At 48.3% G+C, this 12355-nt stretch overlaps 1 protein-coding gene across 2 annotated transcripts in view; it reads left to right on the top strand.

Annotated features, from left to right (window-relative positions):
- Window positions 1–12355, top strand: part of CEP162 (centrosomal protein 162) — a 977479-nt gene that overhangs the window by 449833 nt on the left and 515291 nt on the right. For both annotated transcript variants that reach the window (XM_078648156.1, XM_078648158.1), the window contains one exon: window positions 6084–6223. In XM_078648156.1, the coding sequence (XP_078504282.1) occupies window positions 6084–6223 (140 nt within the window). The remainder of the gene's footprint in view (window positions 1–6083; window positions 6224–12355) is intronic.

The raw sequence follows: 12355 nt of genomic DNA, 5'->3' as shown, positions 1-12355 counted from the left end.
GTTTGGGTTTAGGAGAGGACATGGAACGGAGACGGCGCTCATCAAGGCTTCTGAAGAGATCAGACAGATCATGGACCAGGGTGGTACGGCTGTTCTGATCTTGCTGGATCTCTCAGCGGCCTTTGACACGGTCGATCATAACATCCTGATCGACCGTGTCACAGCTATGGGCATACAGGGCAAAGCTGCGGAGCTCCTGGCTTCTTTCCTGTCTAACAGAGAACAGTCGGTAAAGATGGGGAACTTCTATTCACCCACGTTTGTGCTGCCTTGCGGAGTCCCCTAGGGATCCTCGCTAAGTCCGACACTTTTTAACATCTATGTGTCGGACTTGGCGAGGGTCATTAAAACCCATGGAATGGGAGTGACTTCGTACGCCGACGACACTCAGTTGGTGCTAGCAGTGCATAAAAATGGGATCGAAGTGGCAGCCAACTTTCAGATGGGCATGAGAGTCATCAGTCACTGGATGGACAGTAATTGTCTAAAACTAAACACCGATAAGACCGAGGTAATGGTGTTTGGAGACCTAAAACCATCCTGGTCCCCAATCTGGTGGCCACCTGAAATGGGTAATCCACCCACCCCAGTTTCAAAGGTCAGAAACCTAGGAGTGTTGTTTGACAACAAACTAAGTTTCACCAATCATGCCAATGCAGTAGTCTCCTCTTCCTTTTTCACGCTACGAAAAGTGAAAAAGTTGCTACCTTACCTTCCCCTGTCGGCAGGGAAAACCCTTATGTCCTCCTTGGTATTATCCAAGGTGGACTACTGTAACGGGCTTCTGCTGAATGCTCAGGAGCAGGTCTTTAAAAAGCTACAAATGGTGCAGAATGCCGCTGCACGAATTTTGACCAAAACCCCCAAGTTCGCACCCATCTCCTCCATCGTTTACCAACTACATTGGCTCCCAGTAAAAAAGAGAACCAAATTCAAGGCTTTATGTATTATATACAAAGCACTGAATAGCCAAGGACCTGACTTTTTTAGGGAATCACTGCAGGTCTATGTCCCTAAGAGAGCGTTAAGATCTGCCTCATCCGCATCCCTATGCATTCAACGGGTGAGAACAGTTACATGGGGAGACAGACGCTTCTTGGTGGCCGCCTCGAAGCTCTGGAATACCTTGCCCCACCATATAAAAAGCAGCTCTTCACTGATGATTTTTAGAAAGCAAGTGAAGACCTGGCTATTCATTCAATAATGCACAGGAGGTGCCTCTCTATCTGCGTAGCGCCGAGACACCATTCGTGGTATTTGTTTGCGCTTTATAAGTTTAGAAAATAAATAAATAAATAAATAAACATATAGTGTGGTGCTGATGAGGGCTGCCAAGGCCTTGGGCCTTGAGCTCCCCGTCGTGGCCGTGAGGACTAATCTCCTCACTGAGGTCCTTAAACCGCAGTCAAGCTCGGCCGAGCCTCTGCTGCCCTTTAATGAGGCCTTGACCGACGTTCTTCTGGGCACTTGGTCCAAGCCCGCTACGGGTTCGCCCGTAGATAGGAACGTGGCCAGACGCCACCGCCCAGCCCCAGGTGACCCATGTTTTCTGTCCACCCACCCTACCCCCGAGAGCCTGGTTATCCAGGCCTCTAATTCCCAGACTGCGTTCCCGTCGGCTCCGCCGGACAGGGAATCCAAGAGGTATGAGCAGTATGGTAAAAAGATCTTCTCATCCCTTAGTCTGGGCCTGCGGTCTTCTAACACCGCATGCCTCTTGGGCCGTTACACACACTCTCTGTGGGATACGGTCGCGGAAGTGCTGCCAGAGTGTCCGTTGGAGGTACGGGCCAAACTCGGCCAAGCCCTTGTGGAGGGCCGGGATGCAGCCAAGTATTCCATCCGGTGTGGGCTGGATACCACCGACTCGCTAGGTAGAGCGATGGCAACGACGGTGGCGGTCAGACGCCACGCCTGGCTGAGGTCCGCCAACTTTTCGGCAGATGTCCAGAACACACTCATGGACATGCCGTTTGATGGCCGTCGCCTCTTTGGCGACAAAGCAGACCATGCGCTCGAGCGCTTTAAGGACTCCAGGGCTACGGCCAAGTCCTTGGGCCTCCCGGCCCCGCGCCAGCAATCTGCTGCTTTTCACTCCTTTCGTGGCCACGGAAGGGGTGCACCCACACGTGCCGCTAGCCACGCTCCGCAGGGCAATACCCATCGCGGTGGCGGCCGTGGGAACCGCCGTCCGGGCGGTAGGGGTCAACGGCGAGGTCAGTCCACACCTTCCCCCGCAGCATCCGCCTCAAAACCCTCCTAGTCCGTGCTTTCAGGCCCATGTGACGCCAGTAGGGGGCAGGGTTCGCCATCACCACCTCCACTGGCGCACTGTCACTTCGGACAGGTGGGTGCTGCAGATCGTCGAAAGGGGCTACTCCCTCCCCTTCGAGGCGACTCCTCCAGCCATGCCACCGCAGAACCACCTTGTATCGGGGGATCACTTGCGACTTCTGCAGGAGGAAGTTACGGCCCTCGGCCAAGGGGGCCATCGAGCGCGTTCCTGGGCCAGATGTAGGTTGTGGTTGCTACTCCCACTACTTTCTGGTACCCAAGAAGGGCAAGGGGGGCCTCCGCCCTATCTTGGATCTACGGAACGTCAACGGCTTCCTCCGGAAGGAGAAGTTCAAGATGCTGACACTGGCTCAGATCTTAGCAGCCCTGGACCCAGGAGACTGGATGGTAGCGTTGGACTTGCAGGACGCTTATTTCCACATCCCCGTCCTGCCGGCCCACCGGCGCTACCTGCGGTTCACGGTTGGCCACGAGCACTTTCAGTTTACCGTGCTCCCCTTCGGCCTTACCAGCGCCCCACGGGTGTTCACAAAGGTGATAGCGGTGGTCGCAGCTCATCTGCGCAGGTTAGGGGTTTCAGTCTTCCCCTACCTCGACGACTGGTTGTTGAAGGCGGGCTCGCCCCAGACAGTCGTCAGCCACCTCCAGACTACGGCAGATCTCCTGCACCAGCTGGGGTTCTCCATCAATGTGCCAAAGTCACACCTGTGCCCCTCTCAGAAGCTCCTCTTCATCGGAGCGGTTCTGGACTCGGCGCAGTTTTGGGTTTATCCACCCGAACAGCGGGTCCGGGATATTCAGGCTCTGATTCCCATCTTTCAGCCGTTATCCCGGGTCTCGGTCAGGTTGACGCTGCGGCTTCTGGGGCTGATGGCCTCCTGCATCCTTCTGGTGCATCACGTCCGATGGCGGATGCGGGCTCTGCAGTGGGACCTGAAGTTTCAGTGGGCCCAGCATCAGGGCAACCTGTCCGACCACGTCCTGATCTCGGAGGGCACTGCGAGTCAGCTGCAGTGGTGGCTCACGGACCGCGATTGGGTCAGCGGCAGATCCCTCTCCCTTCCCCAACCGGAGCACGTAGTTGTGACGTACGCGTCCCTCCAGGGCTGGGGAGGCCACATGGGAGAGGCGGAGATCAGAGGGCTCTGGTCTCCGGCGGAGGCCCGGCTCCACATCAACCTGTTGGAGTTACGGGCGATTCGTCTAGCACTGAAGGCATTCCTCCCCTCTGTCCGGGGGAGTGTAGTGCAGGTGTTCACGGACAACACCACCACCATGTGGTACTGCAACAAACAGGGCGGGGTGGGGTCGTGGACCCTTTGCCAGGAGGCTCTGCGCCTTTGGCAATGGCTGGAACGCCAGGGCGTGACCCTGGTGGCTCAACACCTGGCAGGTTCACTGAACGCCAGGGCGGACGAGCTCAGCCGTCGGTGCATGATGGATCACGAATGGCGTCTGAACTCGGACGTGGCGCAAGGCCTCTTTCAGCAATGGGGAGAGCCTTGGTTAGATCTATTCGCCACCGAAGAGAACGCGCAATGTCATCTGTTCTGCGCGTTGGAATTTCCAAGGCGGCGCTCGCTCGGAAACGCTTTTCGTCGCGAGTGGAGTTGCGGTCTGTTGTACGCCTTTCCGCCTATACCACTTCTGCCCAGAGTGCTGAAGAAGATCAGGTGCGACCGGGCCCAAGTCATCCTTGTGGCTCCGGACTGGGCACAAAGGTACTGGTATCCAGAGCTACTGAGTATGTCAGTCGATCCCCCGGTTCGTCTGCCTCTTCAGGAGGACCTTCTGTCGCAGCAGCAGGGGACGGTCCTCCACCCGAACCTGTCCAGTCTCCACCTCCATGCTTGCAGATTGAGCGGCGACAGTTGAGGCCATTTGACTTGCCTCCTGAAGTCTGTAACGTCATTCTGGCAGCCAGGCGTCCCTCCACAAAGTCGGTATACGCCTGCAGGTGGAACAGATTTGTGGCATGGTGCAAAGGCTGTGGATCCTCTTGCTGCCCCTCTTTCTGAGGTTCTTCTCTTCCTTCTTTCTCTTGCCCAGCAGGGCTCTGCTCTGGGCACTATCAAGGGCTACCTTTTTGCCCTTTCGGCCTTTCTCAGGCTACCTGATCAGCCTTCTTTTTTCAAGTCCCCTATTGTAAGTAGATTTCTTAAGGGCATCACACACACGTTCCCTCCTGTTCCGTTTGTGATGCCCCAGTGGGACTTGAACCTGGTTCTTACGTTTCTGATGTGCGCTCCTTTTGAGCCACTTCATAACTGTCCTCTTCGCCTTCTGACTTTGAAGACTGCTTTCCTGGTTGCCATCACCTTTGCCAGGAGAGTGAGTGAGCTCCAGGCCCTTTCTTGTACTCCACCTTTCCTTTCTGTCCATCCGGACAAAGTGGTGCTGCGTACCAAACCTTCTTTCCTGCCCAAGGTTGTCAGGGCCTTCCACATCGGGCAGTCTATCACCTTGCCTACCTTCTTTCCGCCACCGCATCCCTCTAAAGAGGAAGAGCGGCTCCACCGTCTGGACCCAAAACGTGCGCTATCATTTTATTTGGACCGCACACGCCAGTTCCGGGTGGATGACCAACTCTTTGTTGGTTACGTGGGCGCTAAGAAGGGGAAAGCGGTGCACAAGAGGACCATTTCCCGGTGGATCATCTTGTGTATCCAGGCATGCTACTCCTTGGCTTGAAAGGAGCCTCCTGCTGGATTGCGGGCTCATTCTACCCGAGCCACGGCGACTACCACTGCCCTGGGCAGGGGAGTGCCCTTACAAGACATCTGTCAGGCAGCTACGTGGGCATCGCTGCACACGTTTGCAAGACACTACTGCCTGGACAGCCAAGTCCGGAGGGATGGCTTCTTTGGCTGTTCCGTCCTCCAGGACTTTCTGGTGTGATTATTGGTTCGCAGACCCACCACCGGGGTTGGTATTGCTGGGGTATCTATTCTAAGGTAAGTAATCTAATACTAACGTGTCTCTTTCAGATGCACAAGTTACTACTTGTGTAACGATATATCTGTAAGAGACATTAGTTAGTATTAGATTCCTTACCGACCCACCCATCCTCCCCGTTCTGCGAACCGATATCTAGGGTTAGGGTTATCCCCTTTCAGGGCCCTAGTTTCAATGGCACCAGTGTTGGTTTTTAACATGGCTCTGCGTTTCTGGCGCGGAAAAGCTGTGTCTAAGAACTGACGTCAGCACGCGGAGGCGGCGTCTAAGTACTCCGACGACGTCATCACGGCGCCCACGACGCCGACGACGGACGCGGAGCCGCAGACGACCCCTACCGACGCGCAAGGGTACTGCTACGCAAAAATTTCCGGATCCAGTCTGACGCCTGGGGATATTCTAAGGTAAGGAATCTAATACTAACTAATGTCTCTTACAGATATATTGTTACACAAGTAGTAACTTGTGCTACAGTTCATGTACTAAAGGTTGCAATTCGCAAACTGTTTCTTTTCTAATAAGTAACAATCGAGCTAGTTAGTAATTGTCGAGGAAATGTTCCTATAAAGCCAAAGTTCGTTGTGCAGTTGTAATTTTTCAATAAAATAATCCGCTTTGGTTGATTTTGTTCATAAACGGTATTGCACCTTAGTTGCAGGATATTTTCATAAAGTATGGTCTGGTAAAGTACAATTCCCCTGTCTAATCCGAGCATCATATACTCATGTCTGGGTGGTTAAATAGCTAACCTTTCACGCGATGCTCGTACCGCGTTTACTGATTTTCACCTGTTGAATGCTTTCTACTTTACTTTTTTTTCATGAAAAACGAAGGGCCCTTATCTCCGCACAAGACTGTGGGAGGTGCGAAAAAAGTGCCCGACTTTAAGTTTGAAGACTCCCCGGCTGCATCGCCATACATCAGAAATTCTGAACTTCAAGTCACTAGGCCGACAAATTCGAACCTCGAGCACGTAAGTCAAGATTCTCGTGCGTCACGTAGCGAAGAGCTGATCGTGCCGCTTTATCAACCTCTTTATGATTGGGACAGCAGACAATGTAAAAAATATTTTTCAGCAGGTACTCGGAGACTGGCAACGTCATTACTCACTAATCTTGTTTGTTTTAGGCTAATGTACACTGCCATAGTTGTCCTTTGTGATACAATGCTGAAAACTGTTAACATCGAGTTAAAGTGTAATGTAATGGTGCTTCCGTCAAAACTGTGGTATTACATATTTACAGGTAGATTTGTCCATTATTGCTCTGTAAATTTAAACCATCTTTTAAAACGTTTTCTTGTTTAGTCATAGTTTCTCAATTTTATGGCATTAGTAAGAATAAAGTCCCTTAGAAACCATCTCCCATCCTTCTTTGTTGCTGCTGCTCAGAAAGATAAGTAACTCCTCCTTACTCTCTGACTTACTTTACTAATTGCCTCTTATTTTATACTATATTTACAGTATATGGTAACTATTACAACACGGACTACTTTCCCTGTTATTCAGTTTATACCCCCTCCGGTTCTATTTCGGACCGGTTTCGTTGCCCATTATGTTTTAAATACATGCGCGCTCGTAAACGGAATCGCGCTTCAGCTGACTCACCCTTGCGAGTCTCCCCGCCCTCGGAACACGCCTGATCCTCACCGGGACGACACCGTGAAGACGGCGCGTCCCTAAATTTACCGCAATGCTGCGACCCCCTCGCAGAAATAGCGCGAGAGGGGCCGGATTAGAAAAATTGCCTTGGCAACGCCCGACGCACGCGTAATGCGTGCGTGGCGGCCATTTTAGGCGATTGGGAACTCGACATTGAAGGCCTACCGAACGGCCATTTTAGGAGGCTGGGATCGATCACTACCTCGATCCAGTGACAGTTTAACCCCACAGTCAGCCTCGGCTTTCGAAGATCAACAGCGTTTTTAATCTACAGTACCTCATATATTGTTTCAACGAGCCTTACCTCATTATATCTCGATCCTATATCAAATAGAGATCTAACCCTTTATATATCTTTACTCTACCCCAATATGTCTGACCCTATCCCTAACATTGAGGGACAACTTGAAAAACTAGTCACAAGGCCTTTGAAAAGGTCCTTGTCTCCATTGACGAAAATATTAATAAGAAACTTGAGGCATTACAATCCCCTCGCCCTTCTACCAGCGCAAATGAATCAGGAGCAACTAAGGCTCCCAAAAAGCGGGCAATTGGAGGTAAAGAACGCAGAGATTCTAAAAAACCTAAGACATCCTCCGCCATCTCACGCCCACGGGGTGGTGACAAGAATGGTGCCTCGGGCACCCCATTCGGGCAAGATGAAGGCCCAGGGCCCCCTATTAACATTGATTCCGATGAAAACTCAGACCAAGAAATAGATCTATCCTATTCGTCTGAATACTGATGAAGATGAGAAACAAAATAGGGGAACAGGGAGCTCTGATGGGACACCTAAGGTCCTAGATAAAAAACATAGCCCTAATAGACCAATTTCGAGACCCTATGTTCGACCACTCTTGATTAAACACCCTCTGTCCCCCGAGTGGGCTCCCTCCCAACATGTGGGAGAATACCTCTCATTCTGGTTACGAAAAGAGATCCCACAAGAGGTCAGGACAAGACTTAGATCCGAATGTCCCAGACCTTCCCTACGTAACAAAATAACAACTACCCCTGAACTCGATCCTAAGGGGGTAGCGTTCATCTCGAAGACCTCTCGTGACCCTAGAAAAGGACTAGACAAAGGCCTTAGATCCTGCCAAGGTCGCCTACTCGACTCAATTGGCCCAATAACAAAAATCTTCGAGATGGCAGAAACAGCATATCTACAAGACCGACAGGTCGACCCTAAAGAATTGAGAGAGTGGGTCCAGAGGGCTATATGTCTGATTGGTAATGCCAATGCTGCTCTTTCCATTGAAAGATTTAAAGGGATCTTGTTCAAGATCGACCCCAAACTAATTGAGTTAGCAAAAAACGAAGGGGGGCAAAATACGCAAGGCTTCCTCTTTGGGGAAGATTTTATTAAAGAAATGGCAAGATATGTCGTAGCATTTAGCTCTATTCAAAAGTCACAAAAAGATATAAAAAGAGTTTTCCAAGATCGTGTTTTTACACGGGCCGGGAGAATGCGGGGTCGTTTTCCCGGCCGAGGAAACTCAAATTCAAGACCCTTCATGTCTCGTGGAGGAGGCAGATTTAACACCAATAACTCCAGCAACTTTGGACAATTCTACCCTCAAAGGCAAAGACCCCGTGGCAGAAACTTCAGGGGCGAGAGAAGACAACGCTCCTTCTCTACAGGTAAGACCCTTGTCAGACCCTTCAGATACCCCTCCAAAGGTGGGAGGGAGACTACTCCAGTTTGCTGGGAATTGGAACCTAGTAACCAAAGACCCCTGGGTACTCAATACCGTGAAAGGTTACAAAATAGATTTTATAGACACTCCCTTTCAGACAAAGACACCAATAGAGATTACCTTCTCTGGCAAGGACAAGGTATTAGTTTCTCAAGAAATCCAGGAACTCTTGAAAAAAGGCGCAATAATAGAGAGTTTTTCTGTGGGTTTCCTGAGCAACATTTTTCTAGTAGAAAAGAAAAACAAAGAGCAAAGACCTGTAATAAACCTGAAAGATCTAAACCAATGGGTGGTTTATCAACACTTCAAAATGGAGGGAATTCACCTCCTAAGAGATGTTCTAAGGAAAGGAGACTGGTTAACAAGACTCGATCTAAAAGATGCATACCTAACAATTCCTATCTGGAAACCCCATCAAACGTTACTCTTGTACTTAGGACTTTATCTTCTTGGGGAGATAATACTTTTCTTTCACTCAAACGCATCTCTTTTAAAATTACTGTTTTATTATGTCTGGTATCTTTTTGAAGAACTTCAGACGTTAAGGCTTTAGACATTTCAAGTAGGGCTTTTCAACCTGAAGGTGTTTGCTTTTACCTAAAGAAAAGAACTAAGACTCTGTCCTCTACTATTTTCTATCCCTTTCTCTCTACGAATGATAGACTCTGCGTGGTTAATTGCTTAAAAGAGTATGAAAAAAGAACAAAACATTTAAGAATGAATGAATCACAACTCTTAATTTCTTATAGATCTCCTCATAAAGGGGTCTCTTCCCCAACCCTTGCTCGGTGGGTTAAAAATGTTATGCATGAAAGTGGTATTGATACATCCATCTTTGGTGCTCACTCACTAAGAGGTGCCTCAGCCTGAAAAGCCTTCTGTTTAGGAGGTGGATTACAAGACATCCTTAGAGCTGCAGATTGGTCAAATGATAGTATGTTTAGAGCATGTTATTTCAAACCAATACCTAATGTGATTGATAATGTTCTTAATGCACTTTAAACTTGCATAATATGGCCTCCGTGTCATGCCATAAAATTTAGATTTTTCACAGCCTGCTGGGCAGAAAATCTGGATTTTATTAAGGACACGGAGGCTAATATTATCCCTCCTCTTTATTATACCCTCCCATTTAGAATAAATGTATGATGTTTATTTTTTCTTTCAGAATAACGTGATTCTGGATTTTACTTGTGGAATTTGGATCTTCAAGTTTTTGGATCCTCAAGTTTATCTCACGTTGATCTTTCTTCGCAGTTTTTGAACAAAGTTTTTTTTTTTTTTTTTTTTTTTTTTTTTTATGTTCTGACATGTTTACCCAAGGAAGGGGGTAGTTAAAACTGTTGTGGTGGAGTAAGGGTTAAATATTAGGCAGAGCGTGAAAGGATCTCTCGTGATGAGAAAGCGCTGTTCGTTGTGAGGGGGGGCACGTTATGTGTGCCGGTAAACTGTCATTTCGCCGACAGAAGGGCAGACCAACGCCATAAAATGGCTGCTTAATATAAACGAATAGGACTTGCCCAAGGTCCCAAAATGGCCGCCACGCACGTTTTACGCGTGCGTCCGCCGTTGCAGGGTGAATTCCTCTAATCCGGCCCCTCTCGAGTAACGTTGGCGAGGGGGCCGGCAAAGTTCACCGAAAATGCGGAGCGGGCTGTGAGCGGAGGCGGAGGCGGAGGCGAGGTAGGTGTGTGCAACCGGGAAGGGCGCTGGAGGAAACACAAGGGTGAGCCCGAAGGTGAGCCTCTGCACTCCGGATTTACTCGTTGCGAGTGGCGCGCGAGTGTATTCAAGCGACAACAAGGATTGTAAAGCGGCAGGGGGCATGAAACCGGTCCGAAATAGAACCGGAGGGGGTCATAGCGAAAGGTGACAAAGGTACAGGGTACCACGAGGGTAAAGCGCAGTAGGGGTACATACCCACATCAACTAACGTTAAATTAGGAGATAAAGCCCAAAATCAGTAAGAAACAGTGCAAACATGTCGTAAACTGTACAAGGCTATTATAATAAATATCGCTATTAATAGTACAACAGGAGGAACAAGCCTCTAGTTACAAAATCACCAAGTAAGCGAGAGAATAAGGAAGAGCTACTTATCTTTCTGAGCAGCAGCAACAAAGAAGGCTGAGACATGGTTTCTAAGTGACTTTATTCCTTCTCAGAATGTTATTGATGTTCTACATTCTTCTATTGTTGCTACTGAGCTGTGGTAATAAAGGAGATTTGCATAATATTAGCCTCCGTGTCCTTAATAAAATCCAGATTTTCTGCCCAGCAGGCTGTGAAAAATCGAAATTTTCCCCACTGATGCGAGTACAGTTTTTTGTAAAATTTTTAACCTGCTACAATTCATCTGATTCATACATTATATATGTTTACCTGCCTTCTGTTTTTACAGCAATCATTTTCAGTTTATTTTGACAGACATCGGAAGGTGGTGGGAACTCAGGAAATTCATGCTGTATTTTTCTATGTTACTAATAACCCACTGGTTTATTAAGTGCTCGTTCTTGGCGCTAATTACAAACAAGTCTCTTGGCGCTGCTGTCATTTCTTGGTAGGCCTGCAGACTGAAAAAATTAGCAGAAGCACGACATATAGATGCAACTAACATTTTAGTTGGTTTTCGATGAACCCTAGGCCCTCTAAAGGAACCAGTCTGGACTTACATACATATACATAGGCGGAAATCACAGATATATCTTTATGGCATCTTTAAAATCTGTGGAAATCATTTTCAAGGAGAGGCAGCTTTTCATTCATGTATTTCCATTTCCACAGGAACCGGATTAAGTTGCTGCTCTTCCAATCTTTTACCCAATAGGAGCTATAGAATAGTGCCCAATATGTTTCCCTCCTGCTTGAAGTGCTCATGGATAGACGTGCAATTGCACTCAATTCGATAACCAATCCCTCTCCATGCATTGCTTGATGGACCAGGTAAAGAGCCTTGAGTTGTGCTCTGTCCCCAACTTTTTATCCGGCATATATGCTGCTGCCCTAGGATGTGGCCATGTTTGGACAGAAACAGTGCCATCGTTGGTCCTGCAGTTTGGAAATTCATGAGATAATTTAGATGGTGCTTAGGATTTAAAGTGAAATTTAAGGTGAATCGCCCAAATGAGAGTTGGAGCTTGTTCAAAGGCATATGAATGGCTTAGTTCCCCTTTATGTTTTTAGCATAAATGTTTGAGAGTGAGAATGTTGATTAACAGGGAGGAAATTTAGCATCTTCAAGAGGCACTTTTTTGTTATGATGTGTGCATATTTTTTAAAGGTGAAGTATTTGTTGAATGCTACTTCCATTTCCATGCCATCTGTGGGGAATGTGAAGCATCACCCACTTTTGGAGCTCAATCAAAAAGTAGACTGAGAAGTCCCTCTGTATGTCTTGCTCAAACTGCTCTCAGGGCAAGGCTATACCAGTAAAATACCAAACATTTTTTTTACTTGTTTGTTCCGCAAAAGTTGTCATTTTGTTGCTGAGAGCAGAGCTACTTCTGACCAGCTTGCAGACAGAATGTAATAACAATTTTCATGGCAGTCACTGGATCCATGACAGAAATGTAAACAACTGCACTGGAGGAATGCTAGCATCATCTTCCTCTGGGATACTTAGAGTGCAAAATGTCATGATCCTGAAGGCCAGGAAGACCTTTTGTCTGTGTGATGATCAGAGTTCTGCTTTGTGCTGTCCCCCTCTTCTTGTCATTGATGTCTCTTCAATGACATTGACTCCTTT

Source organism: Lissotriton helveticus, chromosome 6, assembly GCF_964261635.1.
Source record: "Lissotriton helveticus chromosome 6, aLisHel1.1, whole genome shotgun sequence".
In the NCBI taxonomy this organism is placed as follows: domain Eukaryota; kingdom Metazoa; phylum Chordata; class Amphibia; order Caudata; family Salamandridae; genus Lissotriton; species Lissotriton helveticus.
Note: the sequence above shows the minus strand (reverse complement) of the source record. Positions and strands in the feature narration are given on the sequence as shown.